Source organism: Quercus suber, unplaced genomic scaffold (genome assembly GCF_002906115.3).
Source record: "Quercus suber isolate HL8 unplaced genomic scaffold, Cork oak 2.0 scaffold_225, whole genome shotgun sequence".
NCBI classification, from domain to species: Eukaryota; Viridiplantae; Streptophyta; class Magnoliopsida; order Fagales; family Fagaceae; genus Quercus; species Quercus suber.
In genome coordinates, this window is record NW_027069683.1 from 589647 (window position 1) to 617362 (window position 27716).

Genomic DNA, 27716 nt, shown 5'->3' on the forward strand with positions numbered 1-27716 from the left:
CACTTGCACCAAAAACACCTATATCCTGAAACACTTGCACATAACAACAAAACTTCATTAAGCTCAGTGACAAGTAGAACACAAGGCACGTGTAAGGAACAACTAAAATGAGATCAAGATATCAAAAGGGATAAATGACAATACGTATAACTTGATCAAACATAAACAGTCACTAGGAAACGACTATAATGAACATTTATCGAGTAAATGATCATCCGGACACGCAATGTAATTAAGAGTAATGCTAAAAACAATTGCATGTCCAACAAACACATGATGCATTAAAGAAACTAAAACAAAAAGAAATAGAAAACAATAAGCATCAAGACACGGCTATAAAAACCAAGATACAAAATAGTACTAAAGAAAACTAAGTTTTAAACTAAAGTACTTGAAAGCTTTAAACGAAAGCACTGTAAACATCCAACAGTTATAGAAGCATAAAATAAACTAGACTAGCCAAACAATGGTTAGACTATCGAAAAGTGTGTGTGGTTGTAGGTTAGCTTCCTCCTTTTGAGCCCTCTGATCTGCCTCTTCAATATGCACACCTCCTTTCATGTGATACTCTCCCTCCTTTCAAGAAACATGTTGTTCAAGTCAAGTGTTAAAGTCATAAAGATCTGACCAAGAAACAAGTAAAGAAAAGCTATTCATTAAATCTCGACAGCAATCTCAACAAAAAGACTTCTATCGAGGTTTATAGTCGAGGCTCGACAGAAGCTCGGCATAAGCTGTTTCTGTCGGGACTTATGAAATCAGAACTTCCAAATATGATTTTCGGCCCAGGCTGAAATATTTGTATAGGGTTTCTTTTCTTACAACCCTAGACATATATAAGGCTTATTTTAAAAGCCGTCGCGTATGCAAAAAGTGACCTAGTTCATTATTCTCTCTGAAGAAGCTACTGTGTCTTTACGCTAAGGGTTTTGTGACCAAGGAGATTCCTAATCTTCATTGTTGATGAACTGAAGAACTTTGCAGCCAACAACCTCTTCAAGTTGCTAGAGTTAGTCACGTACTGGAATTCATGCACATTGTTTAGTCATATACTGAGATTCGCGCATCAAAGGAAAGGTTGCCGCTACAATATAAGTCCAATTGGGTATTAGGGTAAGGGTTCAACTGTAGATTGGTATTTCGGGATAGACCAAAGGGTTTGGTAAGATTCCTTATACTTGTAATAGCTAGTGATTGATAATAGTGGATTTTTGGGAGTAGTGACCTTAAAATCACCCAATGGGATTTTGCCTCGGTGGTTTTCCCCATTTGTAAAGAAATCACTTGTGTCAAATTTATTTTCCACTGCATTTAGATAGTTTGGTGATTTGTTTGTACTGCCATGCTATTGCATCTTGAAATTTGATATAATTGCAAGGGGTCAATTCATTTTAACCCAACAATCTTTTTCTTGGTTTATGAGAGACGAGGGGCTAACTTTCTCACACATTAACATAAGAATTTTTCTTCAAATTGATCATAATGAATGTTTTTAGATCTTTTTAGGAATAACTCAAGTTCTGCTTCATGGAGTAGCTAGTCACTGTTCGAAAGGAGTGCATGTTGGGAGGATTGCTCTTTGGAGTCTTAGAAGGACTATGCTTTGCCTTTTTAGCAGAGGAGTGACTCTTGCTCATTTGAAGTGAAATCAATGTATTGGTCATTGGTGAGGCAAGGTAGTTCCTTTTTTTGGTGGACGAACACCTTTAAGAACCATGATCTTCATGACAAGGTTGCAGAAGGGAAGACACATTCTTGCAGCTGATCTCCCTACCATTTCCCATGGTTTGAAATATGTGAGCACAAATGTCATTTGAGCTCCTTTGATTAGATCACCAGAAACTGTGCTCTTCCAAGGTTGATGAAACCTGTGTTGGATAGAGGGTACAAGTTGAAAAACGTGATTAGTGTGAGAATCTTCAACTCCGGTCCAAATTTTGCAGTCCCAATGGAAGTGCTTGTGGAGGCGACTTCATGATCAGCTCCTAGGATGTCAAGAATCTTTATCATTGGAGCTAGTCTGTCATCATACGGTGAAATGTCTACATCCTCCGGATGATTAATGTGAAGAATCTTCGCTAGATAATCCAGAGTGATGACAAAATCTTTTCCTTGAACCCAGCACTTCAGTTTAGCTTCGGTGAACCAAGCTTCAAGTAAAATTCTTTAACCAATTCATCAATGGGATCCTCAAAGTTGCTTAACAAGTTTGCCTAATCCTATCCGCAAATATCTTAGGGATAAATGTGGATCCCATAGTGTCAAATCTCACAACCCCTCCACCACAGTAGGTGCACTCTTGAACTTGTTGAAGAAAGATTGAGAATCCGAGAGAGTCTTGAATTTCTCGTTATCAAATCACTAGATGGATAACGGGTCCTCTTTGATACAAGAGATGATGTTAGATCAATCACCTGTTTTTTGCCATGAGAGGAATGAGATACATCTACAGAATGAATAACCACACAAAGAAACAACAACAAACACAAACATGGAAACAAACTTGATTAGACACAAGTTAGTCAAAAAAAAAAAAAAAAGAACAAAATAGTCCTGAAAAGCATAAAAGCAATGAAACAAAGTCACAAGATCATGTTTTAAGTCTAAATGTCTAACAAGACTTACATAGCATGAGTGAAAGGCAAAACATGTCAAGTGATTGAGTGTGTGCATCAAGTGTGTGACAAGTGTGCTTGTGGTGTGCATGTGAGCTGCATGAGCAATACATGACAAGACACTCATGGGGCAAAGTGTGCAAAACACACAACTAAAGTTTAAAACATGTTAAGCATGTAAAAACATAGTCATCCCCAAAAATTGGTACTCATCGAAGTCCAAAACAATGAGAAAATGCCATTGGGCATTTTGTCAAACACTTAGAGTGCATAAAAACCACCAACATGTAAAACAATGTATGAACATGTTGAAATCTTGTCTAAATACATGTTAAAATGCCAGTCGGGGCCAACACAAACACAAACAAACACAATGGGACACAACTCAATCAAGAAAATTAAAAATTTTGACAAGAAAATAAGTTTTTCTCAACCCCTTTCAAAATAACCCAACCCTAAAAAATCCTAGAATCTAAGGCTAAATCTAAGGATTTAGAAGAGAAAAAGTGTTCAAACATACATGAAAGCTCTTGAGATTTGGTTGAGTTTTTGAGAAAATAGTGTTTTGGTTGAGAGAGGTGTGGAAGAGGCAAAAAGAAAGTTTTTGAAAAAACTGACACTGTTTGGCTTTTAAAACTGAAAAACTGCTCATTTCGCGAGTAAGGTACTCGCGAAGCACTCACGAAATGGCCTTAAATGCATAGGGCTAGTTTCACGGAAGCTTCTTCTCACGAAAGAGTCGCGAGAGACTCTTTGTGTAAATTTTAGGAAGAATAGGAAATTAGCTTTCTCATTTTTGTGGGTAAGTTCTTACTCGTAACTTACTCGCGACAGTGCCTCTGATGGAGTTTTTCAGCGAACAAAATGGGCATTTTGGAAAAACTTTTTACAAAAAAAAAAAAAAAAAAACTAAAAAAACAAAAAAAAANGTGTTAGTCTTGTATTGCTTTTTGTTTCTACGTTTTTTATTTTATATTATTTTATTTTATTTTATTATTATTATTATTTTTTTTATGTCTAATCCCCTAGAATCTTCTTCAACATCTTTTTCTTGGTTTGAGAGAGATGAGGGGCTAATTTTCTCACACATTAACACAAGAATTTTTCTTCAAATTGATCATAATGAATGTTTTTAGATCTTTTTAGGAATAACTCAAGTTCCACTTCTGTGTTAGTCTTGTAGTACTTTTTGTTTCTACGGTTTTTTTTTTTAATTATTTTTTTTTATGTCTAATCCCCTAGAATCTTCTTCAACATCTTTTTCTTTGTTTGAGAGAGACAAGGGGCTGATTTTCTCACACATTAACACAAGAATTTTTCTTTAAATTGATCATAATTAACACAAGATTTTTTTTTTTCAAATTAATCATAATTAACACAAGAATTTTTTTTTTTTCAAATTGATCATAATGAATGTTTTTAGATCTTTTTAGGAATAACCCAAGTTCTGCTTCCGTGTTAGTCTTGTATTGCTTTTTGTTTCTATGTTTTTTATGTCTAATCCCCTAGAATCTTCTTCAACATCTTTTTCTTGGTTTGAGAGGGACAAAGGGCTGATTTTCTCACACATTAACACAAGAATTTTTCTTCAAATTGATCATAATTAACACAAGATTTTTTTTTCAAATTGATCATAATTAACACAAGAATTTTCCTTCAAATTGATCATAATGAATGTTTTTAGATCTTTTTAGGAATAACTCAAGTTCTGCTTCCGTTTTAGTCTTGTATTGCTCTTTGTTTCTACGTTTTTTTTTTTTATGTCTAATCCCCTAGAATCTTCTTCAACATATTTTTCTTGGTTTGAGAGAGATGCTTTAGGATCCACTTGGTCCGTGAATTCTTTTTCTATTTGATTTCTAATTTCTAATTCAAGAATTTTTTCATTTGATAATGTAAAACTTTTTTTTTTTCCAGTGACGCTTTTCTGTTTATTGACATTTTCGTTTACATTAAAATTTTAAAAAATGTAATAGATTAGATTCTCTTTTGAGTTTTAAAGTATGTATTAAATTGACCATTTTGTCAACGGAGTTTTGTTAATGACTCATGTTTGTGATGATATGTACATGTTACATACCCTTGAAAACTAAGATTATTAAACATTAAGGGGATTAATTTTCAATTTTTAAGTTAGGATCTTTTATTTTTATTTTTTTTATAATCACATAAATATAATTTATGTGTGTACTTTCCCCTACATATATCATTCTTCCTTATTGATATAAATTCAATAATAATTGTTAACTCATTAGCGAAACTAATGAATTGGGACATCCTTTAAATTTTTAGGAATTATGTTTCAACTGTTTTGGGTTGGTTTGGTGACTCTCAAGTCTCAATCGGAGTACTGTGAAGTGTTTACTTTAGTATCCCTTACGAATTTGTTGATTTCTCTCAAAGAACACTCAAATAGCTTGCATTTTAAAGACCCTAGCAAGTAGAGGCAGTTGAGCTTGAGTGGTAATGATTTTTGTTTTTTTAAGTGCATTTCGAGGAGTTAATATTACTGAATGTTAGTCAAGGCAGAAGGTGAAAAAATACTCATGTCTTTACGAACTACTTTTTTTTTTTTAGCAAACTACTTTTTCCTCTTTTACGCAAGAGAAAATTTCAACTAAGGTATAAGTTTTTTTTTTGGGGTAAACTTAACTCTCCATTTGCTACACTATAAAATTAAGAGAGTCAATACCGTACTAGAGGCTGTATCGGTTTGGCCAGCGGTACGATATATTTCGGATACCGGTTAATACCGGTGTAACATTTCGGGTTTACCGCTATTTTTTATATTTATAAATATATATATATATATATTTATATGTATATATGTATGTGTGTGTGTATATATATATATATATATTATAATAAATATAAAAGTTTACCATAAAACATTTCCTCAATTCAGAACTAATTATTCATGGTTTTAAACTTTAGTATCAATTAAAAGAAAAAAAAAACACAATATAAATAATAAAAAGCTTAAAAGTTACCATTGCATACTAAGAAAACAAATAATATTAATAAGTTAATGCAAATAAGTTACTATTCTGCCCTAACAAAAATTAAAAAATTAAAAAAAAAAAACTTTTTTCTATACCGGCCGGTATTGCCGGAAATTGGTCAGTACGGCCGGTATTTTTTCCGGTACGAAACATGAGAGTTATATGTACCGGTTTGTTTGCCGGTATGGTATATACCGGCCGTATTGGCCAGTACGGTACGAAATTGACTCCCTTGTATAAAATACTTTTAGATGTTTAATATAACAAAAAAAATTTAAGTACAAATTAGCAAAATTGGTGCCTCTAGCTAATGAGCCAACAACCTCAACTACCAGATTTGAGAAGGGAGAACCATTGTGTGTTTTTTATAAATTATTTTACCAAGTAATTTTAGTAAAACGTTTTACAAAAATTTACAAAAATATTTATGGTCAACAAAAAAACATTTTCAAGTTTGAACTAGATTTTACAATGAAGCATAAAATAAAAATCTAGAAATATTTTCTGAAAACATTTTATAAAGAAACTGGGGACAAAATTGCTAAATACCATTTTTGGGCAAACTAAGCAGCGTTTTGCCCTATTTTTCAAACTAATTAGGGAAATACCCATCTTTTGAAACTCGATTTTCTCAAAATCGAGTTATAAAAAAAAAAAAATTTCTGGCCATATAGCAATGTTTTTAAGGACCTATAGTAACATTTTTAGGATCATAGTGACGTTTTGTAACTCAGCTTCTATTAAATAAAACATAAAAACACTTCCAAAAAAAAAAAAAAACTCAAAAATCTTTTTGGGTTTGATCATAGAGCAATTGAGTATACACATATCACATTTGAACACGTACAATCACACAAATGAATAGGCATTCATTGAACATTAAATTTGTGTGTTGTGTGTGTGGATCAAGTATGAACTAGTCCATAGTCTAATATGAAACTTCAATGATCAATTTAATCAAGTCATACACAACTAGTACGAAGACAAGTGATCTATCTCACTTGTAGAAATGAACATATATGACCCCTCACCAATGTGTTTACATATGATTGAAAGCTTTTCATTTGGCTTTCACTTTTCATGCTTTTGATCAAAACAACTCAAATTTTTGAGAAACGATGCCATGAGCTTTTTGATATTCCATTGATAAATAAGCTTTAGGCTTTGGCACCATACATTTTAATACATATTTGCTCCACCTTTTTCTAGTCAAATTAGTTTTCGAAGCAAGATTTTTTAGTTCTTTTCTCCTTTTAAAGATAGACATTTTAAGAGCCCTTTGAAAAAGAAAAAATAATTGTAAGAAGATATATAGGCACAAGTCTACGCATGTATCAAGATTAAACAAGACTATTGACCAATCATTCATAACAAGCTTGAAAATCTATTTACAACAATCAAACGTAGATTTCTAGATGTCGCTCACACTTAAAAAAAAGTGTGTACATAATAAGCTAAGCTCTTAAATGCACTACACCATTAGAGCATCCATAACAACAGTGGATCTATTTTAGTTATTTGGCATCACAAAAAGTTACTTTATCTATTTTACTTACTCACTTTACAAAACATCCAGCAGTAATGGATCTATTTTGGCTTTCAACATAATAAAATGATATAAACATCACAATAAAATAATATATCTACTATAATAAAATAATATATCCACTACAACAAACAACAATCATAACCACCCGCAAACGCTACTGATGCCACTACCGTCACCATCATCGACTCTTCCACTGCTATTGCTGCCACTATCTCCGCCGTCGCCACCGACTCTCCCACCACCATCATCACTGCTGCCACTACCGCCGTCATCGCTGTCACATGATAGCAAATAATCGTCTAATGTTAACAAGTGATTTTTTTAACCCCAAATTATACTTATACATTTTCTTTTTACTAAAACAATTTCTCAATCATCATGATATCAAATAATCATCTAGTGTAACAATAATATTTTGTTTTAGTATAACAATCGTCATGATAGCAAATAATCATCTAGTATAACAACATTATTTTTTTAAAAACCAAATTATATATATACAAATTTATCTTTGACTAAAATAATCGTCTCAATTGTCTGGAAGTAATCTTGGAACAATGTGAACTATGAAATGGAGGAACTTTATAAGAAAACATATAAAATAGAACACATATTATAACTGGAACAATGTAGTCCATAGATTACTCACACACATAACTCAAACCAAATTACAATAAAACTCACACACTTACACAAGTTCCTATGACTCATACTTCTCAATATATAAAAAAAGGAACTTCCTACGACTTGCCTTGCAATTGCCATAAATGTTCAACGAGGTCCAACTGGAGTTGAAAATGAATTTCTCAATCTCTAAGGCGTCCGTAACGCTTAATGTATGACATAAATCACTTTGTTCATGTGACACTTGCATAGGAGGATTATCCACTCTATCAATTTGTTCATAATCCAAGTCTACCAATTTATTATTATCCCGCTCATCTTCAATAATCATGTTATGGAGAATTATGCATGCTTTCATGATCTTTTGGAGTATTTCAAGATGAAAAAATCATGTAGGTCCACGGACAATTGCAAAACGTGCTTAAAGCACTCCAAATGCATCGTCAACATCCTTCCTATATGCCTTTTGGGCTGCTACAAATAATTTTCGCTTTTGAGTGAGTGGAGCTAGGATTTTTTTCACAAATGTCGCCCACTTTGGATATATGCTATCAGCAAGGTAATATCCCATTGTGTAGTCATGACCATTGTTTGAGTAATGTACTGCAGGAGCACGTCCTTCAGCAAGATCATTAAATATATGACACCGCTCTAATACATTAATGTCATTATTTGACCCAGGTAACCCAAAAAATACATGTCATATCCAAAGATCATATGATGCTATTGCCTTCAAAATAATAGTAAGCTCATGAATATGACCATAATATTGACCTTTCCATGCAGTCGAACAATTTTTTCACTTTCATTGCATGCAATCAATTGAACCTAACATACTTGGAAAACCTCGGCATTCACCATGAGCTAACAGCATAGCAATGTCTTCATTGTTTGGCTTTCTCAAGTATTCATCAAAGAAAACATCAATTACTGTAGTAACAAATTTTTCAAACTTTCTAATGCAGTAGTTTCTCCAATATGCACATATTCATCCATCAAATCACTCAATACTCCATACGCAAGCATTCTAAGTGCAGTAGTTATCTTTTGTAATAAAGATAAACCAAGTTTGTTGTCACTATTTCTTTTTTAGAAAAAGTAAGAGTCATGAGCTTCTACCTTCTACACTAAAGTTAGAGCCACGTTTTCCTTTTGTAGAAGAGGCATTTTCAACTCAAGGTGGAGAATCAAAAACTAACATAGGAGTATTTTGAGATGTTCCCAAAAGTTGTGAGTCAATATCTATATTCACATTCATGATATCTGTATATGTTAGGTCTCTACGTGACTCCATAAAATTAGAAGAAAAAAAAAAATGTAAACTTCCTAGCACACTGAAAATTCCCAAACTAACATTTAACTTAATTTGACATGTAGCTTAATCCCATTGATAAAGAAAACAACAAATTCATTTTTGAGTCTGGTACTCCACACTAACAGTGATACATATATCAATAAAATAAAACCAACAAACAGAAAATTAGTAATGTGCGCACCCGGAACGAGATTGACGGGTTGACTCACTCTTGGGCTCATAATCTATTTGTAATGTGGGCTTTGGATTTCCTACTTTGGGTGATTCTAGCTTAGAGACCTAACACTATTTCTTCAACCTTTGTATTCTTGCTCCCAACTCTAAGCTTCCTCCAAAATCCTTCAACAACCGTCTCCCTTCCTTTGTTTCTCATATTTATAGCCCAAAAGTTGGTGGGGGGTTATGATTACTTTCATTGTTAGTGGGAGAGAGGGTCCAATATCGTTAACCTTAAGTGTTAGTTTAGTTGGAAGTAGGGTGTGGTAGGAGTGGCATTGGAACTGGTTCCCACTTCAGTATAGATGCTCGGTAGCGATATTTCCCAAGGCACTACTGGGCACCCGAAAATCAACACTTTGAGCAATTGTCTTCTTGCCCGGGAAGTGGTTTACCGAGTAAGGCCTAGGTGGCGAAGCTAGGTGCGTGCCAACTAAGGTTATCTACTCATTGAGCTTTGAGGTAGCGTGAGACCTGAGCTTGTAGCTATTTTGGGCTCGGGCTTGGGCCTTAGGTAGAAAGGGTTTGGTGTCATGGGCCACACTGTAGAGTCAAAGCCCAATTCCCAACTGGGTCTAGGTATCTCGGTGCCGTACAAGTAAGAAGCAAAAACAGAAACAAAAAAATTGTAGCCTTCCTTACACACAGAAAATTCCCAAACTAACATTGAAAACAAAAACATAAATTCTTGTAAATAGAAAATTCCCAATACATTCCAATCCTCAACTCACAACTCACAACAAATATTATATGAATCAAAACTGAGTAACTCATAACTCATTGAAATAAGGCATGAAGCAAAAAAATAAAAATAAGGTAGTAAGCAAGTTTCAAATCCAAATCAAAACGAATGGATGCCTTGAATTTACTACTCTATTATGTCCATTCATCAATTCAACTTACCAAAGCATGGATAAGTTTGTTGAGATCAAATGACAGAAAATTTCATTGAACAAGAATAGCAAAAAAATTATTGCTTCTAAAATGTATTTATTCTATATTTATAGATACACACACATACCTAAATAAAAAATCCCAAGCATGTAGATGAAGAAGACAGAGACAACTCACTTGAAGGTGAGTTAGTTCGGAGGCGTGGATCGGTGGCAGCAGCGGTGGCGGCGAGACAGAGAGGTGAGAGTTTGAGAGAGTTCAGAGCATCAGAGAAGTGGATCAGCGGCGTGGGTTTAAGGCGGATTGATGGCTTGGGAGTTCAACAAATTGGGTCGGTTGGTGGGTCAGTGATGTCGAGTTTCGGTGGGCGGTGACATTGAGGATCAAGTCGGGCTGGCGGCGGTGAGACAGAGAAGTGAGAGTTTGAGAAAGTGAGCTTGAGAGAAAGATTTGAGAGAAGGTGAGACAGAGAGCTTGAGAGAGTGAGTTGAGAGTAAGCCTAAGAGAGGCAGGTTTGGAGAATAAAAGAATAGAAAAAAAATATATTGACAAATATTATTTTAATCCGGCTAAGAATAAATTTTTATTTTTATTTTTAACTTTTAGTTACAGTGCACAGCCATATATGGCTGTGCACTATAGCAATGAAGGTAAAAATTTTACATTTTGCTCCACTCCTGCAACCCTCTTTTTTATGTGTAGTGGTGCTAAAAATAGCTTTTTAGCACCACTGCTGCTAATGCTCTTAGTACGGAGGTACTAGGCCAAACTCAACATGTGATACACACAACACAAGCAATCAAACTTTTTGAGATATTTCATATTTTTTTATGGGTTTTTGAATTTTTTAACACACTAAAAAACAAAGCAATAAAGTAAGATCAACAAAAACAAGGTAAACAAACAAAGAAAACCTATAAAAGAAACATGCTAAAAACGGAAGTAATATCACAAGAAAATTTCATGTCATGATGCATGAAACTATAACCCTAATACGTTGAAAGTATTAATACATGGGCATAGTGAGTGATCATGCGTGAGTATCTTTCTTTACCCACACTGTACAAGCGTTTTGGGTGAGATCCTTAGAAGGGGGGGTATGACCGACATAACTTTCAAACCTTGGGGTAAGGCTAGCCAAGTATTGTGAAATGTTTTTAAACATCTCCAATGAGTTGTCCCTCATTTTCTCCTTTAGCTTGAGTTTCCTTTAGCATTCTTCTGAGTTATCTTGGCCACGCAAAGAATCAGCCCTCTTAAGTGCCTGAAGCTTGAAGCAATTTGGCCTTGTATGTCCTCGTACACCACAATGATGACAGAAATGATTCACTTGAGGTTCCCTATGATTTTTGGACAATGACTTTCCTTTTTCCTTTGGTCTTGGACCAATAACTTTCTCCTCAACAGTGGGAATCTCAACCTTGGGCTTGTCTACATTCTTTGCTGACACAAACTTCACTTCCTTCTTAGGTTTGTTGCTTGGGCTTCCTTCACGATATAGCCTAAACTGGTCTTATCATTTGAAGGTTTTCGAGAAGAGAGCACACTGTCAAGCTTCTTGGTGGAAATGCACTCCACTTTGACGTTTGATTGGATTATTTCAAGTTTCAGGAACTTGATTTTAGAATAAGCATTCAACAACTCTCTCTTTAGCTCTTTAACTTCACATTTAGCTTTCTTAAGTTGCACAAGTGTGGATTTATGCTCTTCTTCAATTTTCTTTATCTTTTTAACAGCATTCTTTGCAACTTTGGCATATTTTTCACAATCTTCAAGCAATGCATCATACACTTCTTGAAGGTTCTTCTCACCTTCATTAAAATACACATCTTCATCTTCTGAATCATCAACTTCTTCACCTTCGAAATGTACACCTAGCTCATCAACCAACTCGCTCAATTCATCTCTAGAGTCAACTGCAGTAATTGCCATGAAAGCTGAATAGTTTCCCTTACTATCACATTCTCTTTCTACATCGAAATTTGAGCTTTTTGAATCACTAAGGGTAGTTACAAACACTTTACCCTTCCCTCTCAAGTAGTTTGGACATTCTTTCTTTAGATGTCCATGCCCATTACATTCATAGCACACGATTCCTTGGGTTGATGATGAGTCTTTCCCATCCTTCTTCTTGAACCCCCTTTTGTCATTTTTGGAGGATGAGAACTTTCCTTTGCCAAATGAATTCCCATTGTTCTTTATCTTGAGAAATTTTCGGAAGTTCTTTGCAAGAAACGCTACCTCCTTCTCTACATCATCTTCATCAGAGGAATCACCCATTCCCTCATTTATAGTTTTGAGAGCAAGTGATTTGCTGGACTTGTGAGAGGGTAGTTCGAGCTCATAGGTTTGGAGAGATCCAATGAGTTCTTGAATTTTTATCTCATCCAAATCTTTGCTCTCCTTTATGGCTGTGACTTTAGCCTGGAAGCTTTCGGGTAAGGATCTCAAGATCTTCCTCACCACCTTGGCGTCTTCAATCTTTTCCCCAGGATTAAGCTTGGCAATCACTATTTCGTTGAGTCTCCTATAAAAAGAATCGAATGACTCATCGTCACTCATTTTTACTTCTTCAAGCCGAGTAGTGAGCATTTAAAGCTTGGTGTCCTTAACCTTCATGGTACTATCGTAGGTTGTCTCAAGAATGGTCCATGCCTCATTGGTGGTTTGCACATGTGAAATCCTGTGAAACTCAGCAATCGAAATACCATAGAAAATATCATTAATCACTTTGCTATTGGCGTTTGCCAAAGCAAGAGCAGCCTTATCCCATTCAGATTTGGCTGTTGTGGGTCTTACCCAACCATTTTTGATGGAATCCCACACCGTCTCATCAATCGCACAAAGAAAAGCACACATATGTACTTTCCAAAACGCATAATTACTCCCATCAAAGTAGGGAGGTGCATTAAAGGATTGAAATCTATCTATCTCACTCGGGGTCTAGGATCACACTAGGATAATGAAATCCGACAAATGTACCTGCTCCGATACTAATTGAAAGCTCGAATTTGTACTAAAACATAAGAGCTTGTTCAGACCCTCAAATAAAAATTATGGCTAGATTGTTTTTACTCTACTTAGACTAAGTGCGGAATAAGAGTAAATAAGCGCAATGAACTGATAACATTACCTTAAGCGATATTTATCCATTATCAACAATAAAATGAAAGCTTAAAGAGTAGAGAAGAGAGATGCAAACACAAGATAACACCGAGATGTGTTATCGAAGAGGAAACTGAAGAACTTGGCGAAAAACCTCTCCGTGACCCTCCAAGTCGAAATCGATCCACTAGAGAATAAAGTTGGAATACACAAATAAAAAAAGACCCTCCAAGCCTAGTCTACCCCATGTACTTGAGCCCTCTAAGCTCTTGCTACCAACTGACTTCTCGGAGCCTTGTCTTCTCTAATTTTTGGAATCTCGCAATTCAGCCTGATTGCATCTGCCAATGAATGGCTCATCCCAATGCTTCCCAGTAGTAACAAAATCTCACTTTACACTCATAATAGGTGTGGTAAGTGTTTGGATTAGTAACCTCTCAAATATCTAGAGATGGAAAGGTAGGAGTTGAGGAAAATCACAAGGAAATGTGTAGATGATTGTGAGTATAACAATCTCTAGCTCTCAAGTGTATTTTTTAGGGTTTTCTCTTTGAAAAGTACTCATTACAATTTGTGGTTAATGAAGGTATTTATAGTATGGGTAAAGACTTGGTAAAGAAAAATATAACTCTTTGCCAAACAGAGACTTTTGTGGGACCTTCATGGGTTGGCCCTTCTCGTGAGACAATCGCGAAAATGATAGCCTGATACGACTCTTTATCTTCCAGTCATGTGCTCTACAAGTGGTTTTTTCACGAGTTGCTTCTAGCGAGCTACTCGTGAAATCCATTTGTTCAACTTTTGAAACTTGATTCTTCACCGATTTCTCACACTCATCCCTTACAATTAAACCCACATATATACAGGGAAAATGATTGAAGAAATTACAATCAAATTTGAATTGGAATAAAATCCAACACAATATAGTTGGAAATCACAACTTTACACAAAGTAATAACATTCTTTTCTTAAACCTTCAAGTAGTTGAAATAAAAAGTTTAAGAGACACGTTGAATATATATCAACCAAAAAAATAATTAAGACTGTAGCTTCAAATGAAAAAAGCAATAAAGGCATCATATATATTGGATGGTATATGCTCTATACTTCACACTACAGCCACTCAAAAAAAAAAAAAAAACTTTCATTTTCTTTTGCTTAATTGATTTGTTATGGAACTCTACGTGGGATTTAAAAATTGCTTGGTTCTTTCCTTATTTGTCAAGTTCTGTTTGGCCCAATTAAGTGTGGCTTTTCTGAGTTGTCAAATTAAAAACTTTGTACTGTGCTTTGTAAATAAAATCTATGGATTACATTTCTCAAGGTTGCAATCAATCACATTGCTCCAGTAGTGTTTAAGATAGATAAATTTGTGGAAACCTGTTGGGACTATTTCTTTCTATGGACTATGATGCCTTTTGTTGACTAACTTTGGCTTTTGTCATTGGAAAAGACATTAAAAGAAAGTGCTCTTACTTTTGTGTGAAAGAGAAATTCATCAGCTTTTCTCCTTAGGAGGAATGAGGGGTTGATTTTCTCACACATTACCACAAGAATTTTTCTTCAAATTGATCATAATAAATGTTTTTAGATCTTTTTAGGAATAACTCAAGATTTGCTTCCGTGTTAGTCTTGTATTGCTTTTTGTTTCTACTTTTTTTTTTAATGTCTAATCCCCTAGAATCTTCTTCAACATCTTTTTCTTAGTTTGAGAGAGACGAGGGGTTGATTTTCTCACACATTAACACAAAAATTTTTCTTCAAATGGATCATAATGAATGTTTTTAGATCTTTTTAAGAATAACTCAAGTTCTGCTTCCGTGTTAGTCTTGTATGACTTTTTTTTTTCTACGTTTTTTTATGTCTAATCCCTATAATCTTCTTCAACATCTTTTTTTGGTTTGAGAGAGACAAGGGGCTGATTTTCTCACACATCAACAAAAGAATTTTTCTTCAAATTGATCATAATGAATGTTTTTAAATATTTTTAGGAATAGCTCAAGTTTCTGCTTCCGTGTTAGTCTTGTATTGCTTTTTGTTTCTACTTTTTTTTTTTTTATGTCTAATCCCCTAGACTCTTCTTCAACATCTTTGTTAGAGACATATTTTATGTAATTGGCTAATCCTTTGACAAAATGTACTTTACTTGTAATTGGGTAAATCTAGGATGAGTTTAGGATTTCAAGAAACATGTTGTTCAAGTCAAGTGTTAAAGTCATAAAGATCTGACCAAGAAACAAGTGAAGAAAAGCTATTCAATAAATCTCGACAGCAATCTCAACAAAAAGACTTCTATCGAGGTTTATAGTCGAAGCTCGACAGAAGCTCGGCATAAGCTGTTTCTGTCGGGACTTATGAAATAAAAACTTCCGAATCTGATTTTCGGCCCAGGCTGAAATATTTGTATAGGGTTTCTTTTCTTACAAACCTAGACATATATAAGGTTTATTTTAAAGGCCGTCGCGTATGCAAAAAGTGACCTAGTTCATTGTTCTCTCTAAAGAAGCTACTGTGTCTTTACGCTAAGGGTTTTGTGACCAAGGAGATTCCTAATCTTCATTGTTGATGAACTGAAGAACTTTGCAGCCAACAATTTCTTCAAGTTGCTAGAGTTAGTTACGTACTGGGATTCGTGCACATTATTTAGTCATGTACTGAGATTCGTGCATCAAGGGAAAGGTTGCTGCTACAATATAAGTCCAATTGGGTATTGGGGCAAGGGTTCAACTCTAGGTTGGTATTTCGAGATAGACCAAAGGGTTTGGTAAGATTCCTTATACTTGTAATAGCTAGTGATTGATAATAGTGGATTCTTGGGAGTAGTAACCTTAAAATCACCCAGTGGGATTTTGCCTTGGTGGTTTTCCCCATTTGTAAAGAAATCACTTGTGTCGAATTTATTTTCCGCTGCATTTAGATAGTTTGGTGATTTGTTTATGCTACCATGCTATTGCATCTTGAAATTTGATATAATTGCAAGGGGTCAATTCATTTTAACCCAACAATCTTTTTCTTGGTTTAAGAGAGACGAGGGGCTGAGTTTCTCACACATTGACACAAGAATTTTTCTTCAAATTGATCATAATGAATGTTTTTAGATCTTTTTAGGAATAACTCAAGTTCTGCTTCCGTGTTAGTCTCGTATTGCTTTTTGTTTCTACGTTTTTTTTTATGTCTAATCCCCTAGAATCTTCTTCAACATCTTTTTCTTGGTTTGAGAGGGACAAAGGGCTGATTTTCTCACACATTAACACAAGAATTTTTCTTCAAATTGATCATAATTAACACAAGATTTTTTTTTTTTTTCAAATTGATCATAATGAATGTTTTTAGATCTTTTTAGGAATAACTCAAGTTCTGCTTCCGTGTTAGTCTTGTATTGCTTTTTGTTTCTACGTTTTTTTATGTCTAATCCCCTAGAATCTTCTTCAACATATTTTTCTTGGTTTGAGAGAGACGCTTTAGGATCCACTTGGTCCGTGAATTCTTTTTCTATTTGATTTCTATTTTCTAATTCAATAATTTTTTCATTTGATAATGTAATTTTTTTTTCCAATGACGCTTTTCTGTTTATTGACATTTTCGTTTACATTAAAATTTTAAAAAAATGTAATAGATTAGATTCTCTTTTGCGTTTTAAAGTATGTATTAAATTGAACATTTTGTCAACGGAGTTTTGTTAATGACTCATGTTTGTGATGATATGTACATGTTACATACCCTTGAAAACTAAGATTATTAAACATTAAGGGGATTAATTTTCAATTTTTAAGTTAGGATCTTTTATTTTTATTTTTTTATAATCACATAAATATAATTTATGTATGTACTTTCCCCTACATATATCATTCTTGCTTATTGATATAAATTCAATAATAATTGTTAACTCATTAGCGAAACTAATGAATTGGGACATCCTTTAAATTTTTAGGAATTATGTTTCAACTGTTTTGGGTTGGTTTGGTGACTCTCAAGTCTCAATCGGAGTACTGTCTTGTGAAGTGTTTACTTTAGTATCCCTTACGAATTTGTTGATTTCTCTCAAAGAACACTCAAATAGCTTGCATTTTAAAGACCCTAGCAAGTAGAGGCAGTTGAACTTGAGTGGTAATGATTTCTGTTTTTTTAAGTGCATTTCGAGGAGTTAATATTACTGAATGTTAGTCAAGGCAGAAGGTGAACAAATACTCATGTCTTTACGAACGACTTTTTATTTTTATTTTAGCAAACTACTTTTTCCTCTTTTACGCAAGAGAAAATTTCAACTAAGGTATAAGTTTTTGTTTTGGGGTAAACTTAACTCTCCATTTGCTACACTATAAAATCAAGGGAGTCAATACCGTATTAGAGGCTATACCAGTTTGGCCAGGAGTACGATATATTTCGGATACCGGTCAATACCAGTGTACTGTTTCGGGTTTACCGCTATTTTTTATATTTATAAAAAAAAAATATATATATATATATATATATATATATATATATGTATATATATGTATGTGTGTGCGTATATATATATTATATAAATATAAAAGTTTACCATAAAACATTTCCTAAATTCAGAACTAATTATTCATGGTTTTAGACTTTAGTATCAATTAAAAGAAAAAAAAAACACAATATAAAAAATAGAAAGCTTAAAAGTTACCATTGCATACTAAGAAAACAAATAATATTAATAAGTTAATGCAAATAAGTTACTATTCTGCCCTAACAAAAATTCAAAAATTAAAAAAAAAACTTTTTCTATACCGGCCGGTATTGCCCGAAATTGGCTAGTACGGCCGGTATTTTTTCCGGTACGAAACAGGGGAGTTATATGTACCGGTTTGTTTGCTGGTACGGTATATACCGGCCGTATTGGCCAGTACGGTACGGAATTGACTCCCTTGTATAAAATACTTTTAGATGTTTAATATAACAAAATAAATTTAAGTACAAATTAGCAAAATCGGTGCCTCTAGCTACTGAGCCAACGACCTCAACTACCAGATTTGAGAAGGGAGAGCCATTGTGTGTTTTTTATAAATTATTTTACCAAGTATTTTAGTAAAACATTTTACAGAAATTTACAAAAATATTTGTGGTCAACAAAAAAACATTTTCAAGTTTGAACTAGATTTTACAATGAAGCATAAAATAAAAAACTAGAAATATTTTCTGAAAACATTTTATAAAGAAACTAGTGTATGTGGTCTTGAGGGAAATATCAAAGTGGACTGAGTTTTTTTTTTTTTGGATAAGTTTGTGTTGAAGACATGGATTAGTAGAAGTGTATCTTATTTTATAGGCATTTTACGTGGAGTTGGATATATATGTTTATAGGTTTTCCTCAAATCTTGTCATTATTAAACGTAGTTTCTAAGGTTTTTCAAGGGATAATTACAGTAAACCCACCTGAGGTTTGGCCCGTTTTCACTTTGCCTACCCGTGGTTCAAAACTTATCACTTTGCTCACCTGAACTTCAATCCGTTACTCCCCCGTTGCCCACCTCACCCCAGACGTTAGACAAACACGTTTTAATTCCAAATTAGAACATATCACGGATCAAACAACACAAACTCACTCTCTTCTCACTCTCTTTCCCTCGCGAGCACTAGGAACGCGAAAATCCATTTCTGCATCTGATATTGACATTCTGTTGCAAGTGTAAACCCAGACGAGCAACAGGTTGTTCGAGGGACTAAAATCCTGGTAAGAAATCAGTCACTGTTTGGGTTTTTACTTTGGGCTCGTGGTTGTTTATTGTGTTTTTAGTAATCAATCAATGGTCAATGTTACATGTAATGGAATGAGAATATTGGTTGTGTTTGTTGATGCTTATGAAAAATGTGACCACCTGTTCTTTGGATTTGTGTTTATTTGTGGGCATTTTGTCTGTTGTGGTCATTGTGTCTACAGTGGCCCCAAGTTTCTATTAGCTTTAAATTTTAGTGTTTGCATGTGCTATTTATTAAAACAGAATAAAAAACAAAGCAGAAAATGTGCTCCCTCTGTGTGTGTTATGTGGTCCCTCTGTGTGTGTTGCATCCCAAAAGCAAAACAGAATACTTTGGTGTTTCTATTACTCTTTTGTTGTTTACAATTCTTTAATTGTTAATTGTATACGTGTCAAATGGTAATTTGTTATTGCAGATGGATGAGGAAGTGAAATTGGAGGTACATTATGGGGGTGCTTTTCTGTGGAACCCTAGTTTAGAATACTTTGGTGGGAAAGTTGAAATAGTGTATAGGGATCCTGATTTGCTTAGTTATTTTGAACTAAAAGGTATATGTGAGGAATTGGGGATTGATGAACCGTGTAGGGTTCATTATTTAGGTCCTGGGGGCAACTTGGAGCAAGACTTGAGGCTCATAGAAGATGATCAAGATGTGGTACCCCTGTACAAGCCTAATGAGGGAGGGCTAAGAGACACCATCATACTGTATGTGGAGAGTGGTAATGCTCCACTTGCAGTTGAAGTTCCTGATGGTGCAGGGGTTGGTGTAGGAGCTGGTGTAGGGGTTGGTGTAGGAGCTGGTGCAGAGGGTGCAGGGGCTGGTGCAGGGGGTGCTACAGGGGGTGATGATCTGGAGGAGGAGTTGGATTGGTTGAATGAAGGTCTAGAAGGAGAAGACTTTGCTGATGACATTTTTGGTGAGTCTTCTCCACCTCATCCAAACACTGATACACCTCAGCCAAACACAGATGCACCTGGCCCAAGCAATGTTCCTCCTCCAAACATAGATTTAGATGAAGAGTGGGCTGAACCAGCTTTAGAGGATGATATTGCAAGTGTGGATAGTTCTGATGATGAGCAGGGTGGCAATTTGGAGTTCAATGAGAGGACTGATATGGAAAATGTTAGGTTGGCAAAAGGGATGAGGTTCCCAAACTCCCAGGTGTTTAGGAAGGCTTTGAGGGAGTATGTAATTTAGCATCACATTGATGTCAAGTGGAAGTTGAATGAGAAGAAGAAGATTTCTGTACATTGCAAGAACAGTTGTGGATGGAGGTGTTATGCCTCAATGGTGACTGGAGAATGCACATTTGAGATCAAGACATTTTATCCTGAGTGTACCTGCCCCTAACATTTAAAAATGGGCAAGTTACATCAGCCTATGTGGCAAAGAGGTATTTGGGGGATTTTTGTAAGAATCCTAATTGGGAGGTCTCAGGTGTTAAGCACCATGTGATGCAGAAGGTTTCAGTTGATTTAAGTCTTAGTCAGGTGTATAGAGCAAGGGCGGCAGCTAGGGGGCTGATTACTGGGAATGAAGAGGCTCAGTATGGCTTACTTAGAGATTATGTAGAAATGATATTAAGGACAGATGTAGGAAGTAGGGTGATTCTGCAAACAGAGATGGAAAATGAGAATGCAGAGCCCAATTTTAAAAGGATGTACATTAGGTACAATGCTCAGAAGGTTGGCTTTCTAGGTGGTTGTAGACCCTTTGTTGGGCTGGATGGATGCCACTTGAAGGGTAGGTTTGGTGGGCAATTATTGTCTGCCACTGCCAGGATGGAAATGACAATATATTCCCAGTGGCAATGGCTGTGGTTGAGCAAGAGACAAAGGATAGCTGGATCTGGTTTTTGGAGCAGTTTGCAGATGACATTGGCAGGCCAGAGGAGCTCAATCTGGTATTCATCAGTGACAGGCAGAAGGTATTATCATCTAGATCATGTTCATGCCTTCATTACATGCTTAGCTTTTTACATGCTTACTTGCTTACTTGCTTACTTGATTGCAGGGCCTTTTACCTGCAATGGAGACTCTGTTCCCAACTGTGGAGCACAGGTATTGTGTGAAGCACATATACAACAACTTCAAGGTTAACCACAAGGGCATGGAGTTGAAGAGTGTACTGTGGAGGTGTGCTGGCACAACATCAACCAGGGAATTTGAGAGGGGGATGGACCATCTTAAGAGTTTGGATGAAGAAGCTTGGAAGTACCTGGCTGATATAGAGCCTGCACAGTGGACCAGATCCCACTTTTCTTCAAGAGCTTTGACAGATTGTATGGTAAACAATCTGAGTGAGAGTTTTAACTCTATGATTGTGAAGGCTAGAGACAAGCCCATCTTATCAATGCTGGAGTGGATCAGAGTTAGGCTTATGAGCAGGCTGTATATAAAGAAGACTGGCATAGAAAAGTATGGTGGCAAGTTGTGTCCAAGCATACAAAAAAAGTTGGAGCAGTTAAAATTAGAGTCTAAGGGTTTCTGTGCAATGCCTTCTGGGAGGTATGTGTATGAGGTTGGCAATGAGAGGGAAAGACATGTGGTGGACTTGGTAAATAGGACATGCAGTTGTAGATTATGGGATTTGACAGGAATCCCCTGCAAGCATGGAGTTGCAGCCATTTGTGTGAATCGTGAGAAACCAGAAGACTACACCCATCCATGCTACTACAAGGATGCTTATGTGGAGACATACAAGACACCCATACCTCCCATGCCTGGCCAGTCTGAGTGGATGTCAAGTGGCCAACCCAAGCCTGTTGCACCTGTTGTCTTTAAGCCACCAGGCAGGCCACCCATGAAGAGGAAGAGAGATGCTGATGAGCCGAACCCTTATAAGGTGTCTAGAGCAAACAGGCCACTGAGGTGTGGAAGGTGTCATCAGGAAGGGCACAATGCAAGGGGATGCAAGGCCAATGTCACTGGTGAGACACCATGGGAGAGGAGGCAGAGATTGCAGAAAGGGAAATCTGTAAGTTTTTACAAATTTTTTTTATTCAAATGCAAAATGCCAATAACTAACACTGTAAAAACATGCTCATATTTGGTTGCAGGGAAGTGGAAGACCTTCTACACACAAACAAGGATCCCAGGCCCCATCTTCATCACAGACCCAATCCTCAGCTCAGCCCCCACCAACACATCAGCCTTACACTATGGCCTCATCCTCATCCAACCAGGCAGCAGGGTCACAGCCACAAGCTCCAGCTCCACAGCCACAAGCTCCATGGTTAGGGCCACCAGCTCCATGGTCACAGAACCCAAGTCAGTGGTACTCTTCAGACTTCAGGTACACAGTTAGAGGAGCTCCTTGGTTCTCTTCAAGCCAGCCAGCACCACACACCCCTGCAGAAACATGGGACAGCAGAGCACCATCATCACAGCCAGCACCACACACCCCTGCAGCCAGCCAGCCTACAAGACCACCTGCTACCAGAGGAGGTGCTGCTTTGAGAGGAAGGGGTGATGCAGCTAGGGCTCAGAAATGTAGCACAAGAGGTGGAAAGGCCAGCTGTGGTGGGAGAGGCAGGGGCAGGGGCAGTAAATGAAGACTAAGTCAAGCCACTTTTGTTGCTATGTATAATGTATTAGGGTTATGTAGTGTTAGGGTTTTATGTAGTTTGTAGACAATGGCAGGGCACTTTTTTGTATAGCTGTTCAAACACTTTTGTATTTTTGTAAGTTTTGTAAACATTGGGCAGCTGCAACTGTTTTGGTTGTTGTGCCAAATGCCTTATATTACTGGTGGTTGATGAAAGACTATTCAATACCACCTTAAGATATGAATACAATTTCCAACTTAATGACAGGTCATCTGAATTATTATTCTGATTATTGCAGTTTGTTGAATAGCAGGTGTATGTGTGCATTTGTTGTCTTTTCTTGCAAGTTGACAAGTTGTCATGCACTTTAAATTCACTTTCAACACAATTGTCTTCACACAATGCACTTTCTGCACAAACCAACACAGCTCACAACATACAACAAAACACCAACACCAACAGCTCACAGCTCACAGCTCACAGCTCACAAGTAGCCAATTCACTTTAAACAAAAATACCAACAACATCTAACAGAAATAACACTTTCTCTTAAAAAGGCTTATATTATTAAGTGGCTTCAAGCCAACAGCATCTACCACCTTACATAGTTCTCATTCTGAAAAAATTCTTTCATAGTTCTATTACAAAAGCCATTGAGGACCAGCTTATATTACAAACCATCAGGCAGACTCAATCTCATCATTCCAACATTCTCACTTGAGCCAAAACATGAAAACAACATAACCAAAATAAAAAAACACCATGACAGAATTAGTGCAATTCTGCACTTTCTCTCTTGCTCTAAAGCTCTCACTGCTATCTCCTTGGCTTGAACAGAGGAAGCTCGAAACTTTCTCTCCCTCTCAGTGGCTTTTGCTGCCCTGTCTTGAGCAATTTCTGCCATTTGGGTAGCTTCTGCTGCTGCCTGGATAGCTTCTGCTGCAGCCTGAGTAGCTTCTCTTTCCCTTTCATATGCAAGTTGCAGCTTTTGTTGCACCAAATGGGCAGCTTCATTCCCACGCATACAAGTGGGATTATCAATCCATCTAAAGAAAGGGCACTTGGGACCAACCTGTTCATAAATTGAGTTGAACACATGACATTCTAATCTCACGTGAATCAACTAGATTAAGTAAAAAGTATACTTACCTTATATCGGCTACAACCCAGAAACCTTCTCCCAAAATTATCCACTGTCAGACTTGTTCTCAACACACAAGTCTCATATGTACACATATGCCCACTTGAACCTGAGTAATTTCCACTCGAAGAAGACATCTATTACCAACTTCCTATGAATCAAAGCTACCATCAACAACTTGAAACCCCAGCTCAGAACCATAAAGCAGAAATGTCATACCTGGTGATGATCTATCTTCGAATATTCAATGCCTCAAGACAACCCAAAGTCAGAACCTCACCCACGAAGCCACGATCAGGAAAATCAAAACCCCAGCTCAGTTACAGGGATTTTCGCGTTCCTAGGGCTCGCGAGGGAAAGAGAGTGAGAAGAGAGTGAGTTTGTGTTGTTTGATCCGTGATATGTTCTAATTTGGAATTAAAACGTGTTTGTCTAACGTCTGGGGGTGAGGTGGGCAACGGGGGAGTAACGGATTGAAGTTCAGGTGAGCAAAGTGATAAGTTTTGAACCACGGGTAGGCAAAGTGAAAACGGGCCAAACCTCAGGTGGGTTTACTGTAATTATCCCTTCATTCATTGTGAAGAGTGAAAGAGAGTGTTACTATGATTTAAAAACTATATTTCATTACTATGATACATGTCCATAACATATTAACATGGACAATCAGAAATGAACACAATACTTTCCCCATTAGAGAGTATGACTCAACTGTGGAGGTAGTCCTTGTCACATAACCTACGAGGTGCAATTTTTTTGCCTATGCCAAAACATCATTCCACAGCATTCAAAACTGGATCCCACACACTGTTGTTCCTGTCGCTTCTAATTTACAATATTGCAAAACCACCCTTCTCCCTTTCCCTCTTTTCACTCTCTGTTTGTCTTCGTGATACTTCTACTTTCCTGGGCAAGTGGGGGCCTCATACATTTCATTCTCATTTTGGAATAAGACATTTTTCATTCTCTATTTCTCTATTGGCAAGTAATACAAGTAAGTTCTAAGTTTCAAACCCTGTTTAAACCCATGTAGTAGTACTGCTCAGTCATCGAAACCCAGTGTTAAAAAGTCAAGAAAATAGTACCTTAGAATGTTTTACGTGTCCAATTATTGGGTGCTTTTTTATAAAAATAATGTTTATTATTATGATGTCCAATTACATCATGGTAACTGGTAAAAGGCTGACTTTTCTAAGCAATTTTTTTTTTTTTCAGTTCAAAAGAATTTAAGAATTTGGGAAATCAATTATCAAAATGGCAGGTTGGAAAAGAAGGAACTTTGAAGTAAATTAATTAAGCTATAATGGGATAGAACTTTAGGACAAAACAAACAAAAACCAAAAACTTGTAGGTTACTTTACCATTATAGTTTATAGGTCCCATGAAAGAAATTGGTTTCTCATTTTAAACACATCATGCCTACACAAGGTGATTCAGCTTGAAACTGACTTATATAAAGACACACCTCTCTCTCTCTCTCTCTCTCTCTCTCTCTCTTTTCAACACACAAAATTTAATAAAATATATATGAGGCAAAATGAGAATAGCAAGAATCATTGTTCCTCATTCTCTGGTCAGAAAAAAGAACCCACTAAAGTCCACAGTCACCCGCCCAAACACACCCACAAGGAATAAGACTGACTAACTGAAAATGAAAAAAAAAAACCCTGCTAATTATTGTACAGCACGCGTGTACACAATATTAGTATATTTACAAATATTAGGAAATTTTTTTTTTTGAGAATTAGTAAAATGAGTATAAACAGTTTCCAATATTTTATAGATATAAGTTTTTTTATACTTTGTTAAATGATCTCAAAAACTAAGATAGCATGGATAGATTTAGAAAGCAAAATTGAGATCATATCCACACCTATTCAAACCTATTCTTTCAAGTAATACTCTTAAAATAGAACATATATGACTATGATTATGAAGAGTGAAAATGACAACAATACCCTCTCACTCACAGATATAGAGTTGGACAACACATGGAACCCCCACATATGCCATTTCTCTAGTGTTTCATATTGCTTTAAGACTATCAGCTTGAAAAGTGGGTGATTTTCTTCTCTTGGAAGACCGTAGCTTTTCCTCTTCCTTTTTTTCTGCCTCTTAAATCCATGGATACAGCTCAGTGGCCACAGGTAAAAGAGACTACTTTTTCAATTTTTTTTTCCTTTATGAAATTATGAAATTTTGTTCTTAGCTTGGGATTTTCAAAGCTAATAAAGAATATTTTGCTTTAAATTTTAAAAAATTTTACTCTCTGATTGCTTGTTTTATAAGTATACCCTTTTCATTTTTTTCCATGAGATGATGTTGTTTCAGCTCAGCTCCCCACTAATAGTTTGAATTTATGGTGCTCTCTTTTAAGATCTTTCATGTTGTTCTTGAAAGTACTGCACTTTTTTTTTCCCACCATCTATAAAGCACTCAGAAAAAGTTATTATAATTTGTTTTTATTGCTGGTGTAATCTTCAAAGTGTAAAGCAGCTTCCTTGTTTTCTTTGTCTTGTTTGTTTCCTACTATATACTTTCCTTTCTCTTTTCTTTGTCTTTAAATTCTTTTTCAGTGACAAATACTTTTGTTTTGATCATAAACTGATGGCCTTTTCCTGTCCTTTCTTTCTTTCCTTTTTATTTTTGAAATTTATTATCAGGGAATTGGAGTGGTTAAACCTATGGAAGCTTCAAGGCAAATGAAGACAAGGCCTCAAAAGGATCAAGCTCTCAACTGTCCAAGGTGTAATTCAACTAACACCAAGTTTTGTTACTATAATAACTATAGTCTCTCTCAGCCAAGATACTTTTGCAAGACTTGTAGAAGGTATTGGACTGAAGGTGGGTCTTTAAGAAATGTTCCTGTCGGTGGAGGTTCAAGGAAGAACAAAAGATCAACTTCATCAACACCACCATTAGCATCAACATCACCTGCTTCATCTTCAAAGAATAAGCTTCCTGATCTGACTTCTCCACCAAGTTTCCCTCAGTCTGCTTCTCAAAACCCTAAGATCCATCAAGGCCAAGATCTTAACCTAGCATATCCACCAGCTCATGAGGACTACAACACCATATCTAAGTTTATTGAGGTACCCTATAGTGACAACAACAACAACAACAACAACAGCAGCAGCAAAAGCCACCATCAAAACCCTAGTACCTCCTCTGCTTCACCTCAACTCTCAGCCATGGAACTGCTCAAAACTGGGATTACATCAAGAGGGTTGAGCTCTTTCATGCCCATGTCAGTTTCTGATTCCAGTGCAATGTATTCAACCGGGTTTCCTATGCATGAATTCAAGCCAAGTCTCAATTTTTCTCTTGAGGGATTTCAAGGTGGATATGGGAGTAGTCTTCATCAAGGGGTGCAAGAGACTGGTGCGAGGCTCTTGTTTCCTATTGAGGATTTGAAACAAGTCCCAAACACAAGTGAATTTGATCAGAATAGAGGCCAAGGAGATTCTTCTGGTTATTGGAATGGAATGTTAGGAGGTGGATCATGGTAAATAATTAAGCCCCCAAAAAGAGAAATGGATGATGAACAAGAAGTTGGTGTTTTTAATCACTTTTTTTTCTTCTCTTTTTTTTTTTTGGGTTTTTCTTCCACTTGGGTGGGTGACTTGTTTTGAGTTAATCAAAACTAACAAATAGGGTACATGGGTTTCTTTCTTTCTTTTAAAGTATTTGCATCCCTTTCCTTCTCTCTCCCTTATTTTTCTTAGTTCTATGTACTTTCTGTTTTTTTCTTTCTTTGCACTTTGATCAATGTGGATGTTTGAAGCTTTATTTTAGGTTGGCTTCAAAAGTGTGTTACGGAATGCTGTGTAAAGATAGAACAAGATGCCAAGGGGGACTGATGATATCTCTTTTAGGGCTTCATTAAGAAAAAAAGAAACCTGACTTCTAGTTCTTAGGCCTTTGCATCATGGTCCTCGGTAGTACTCTTTATGTTTCTTCTATCACAGCAAAGGGTTCAGTGTATCATG

The 27716-nt window shown here is 36.1% G+C and overlaps 3 protein-coding genes across 4 annotated transcripts; 2 read left to right on the forward strand and 1 right to left on the reverse strand.

Annotated features, from left to right (window-relative positions):
• Nucleotides 1-20401: 20401 nt before the first annotated feature.
• On the forward strand, nucleotides 20402-22595 carry LOC136070323 (uncharacterized). The gene is made up of 5 exons (XM_065780129.1): nucleotides 20402-20435; nucleotides 20480-20727; nucleotides 20823-20969; nucleotides 21056-22018; nucleotides 22101-22595. Exons 1-5 carry the CDS (start codon nucleotides 20402-20404, stop codon nucleotides 22593-22595), a joined length of 1887 nt encoding a protein of 628 aa, XP_065636201.1.
• Nucleotides 22596-23162: 567 nt separating this feature from the next.
• On the reverse strand, nucleotides 23163-24314 carry LOC136070310 (uncharacterized). The gene is made up of 3 exons (XM_065780101.1): nucleotides 23950-24314; nucleotides 23739-23881; nucleotides 23163-23661 (listed from the first exon to the last, which is right to left on the reverse strand). Exons 2-3 carry the CDS (start codon nucleotides 23865-23867, stop codon nucleotides 23260-23262), a joined length of 531 nt encoding a protein of 176 aa, XP_065636173.1. The 5' UTR covers nucleotides 23868-23881; nucleotides 23950-24314; the 3' UTR covers nucleotides 23163-23259.
• A 1342-nt stretch (nucleotides 24315-25656) lies between these two features.
• On the forward strand, nucleotides 25657-27521 carry LOC112023740 (dof zinc finger protein 1). Of its 2 annotated transcripts, none has more exons than XM_024056364.2 (2): nucleotides 25657-25874; nucleotides 26391-27521. In XM_024056364.2, exons 1-2 carry the CDS (start codon nucleotides 25851-25853, stop codon nucleotides 27234-27236), a joined length of 870 nt encoding a protein of 289 aa, XP_023912132.1. In that variant the 5' UTR covers nucleotides 25657-25850; the 3' UTR covers nucleotides 27237-27521. The 2 variants fall into 2 exon arrangements, with proteins under 2 accessions (XP_023912132.1, XP_023912133.1); XM_024056365.2 differs by lacking the exon at nucleotides 25657-25874 and adding an exon at nucleotides 26019-26214.
• The last annotated feature ends 195 nt before the right edge of the window (nucleotides 27522-27716 follow it).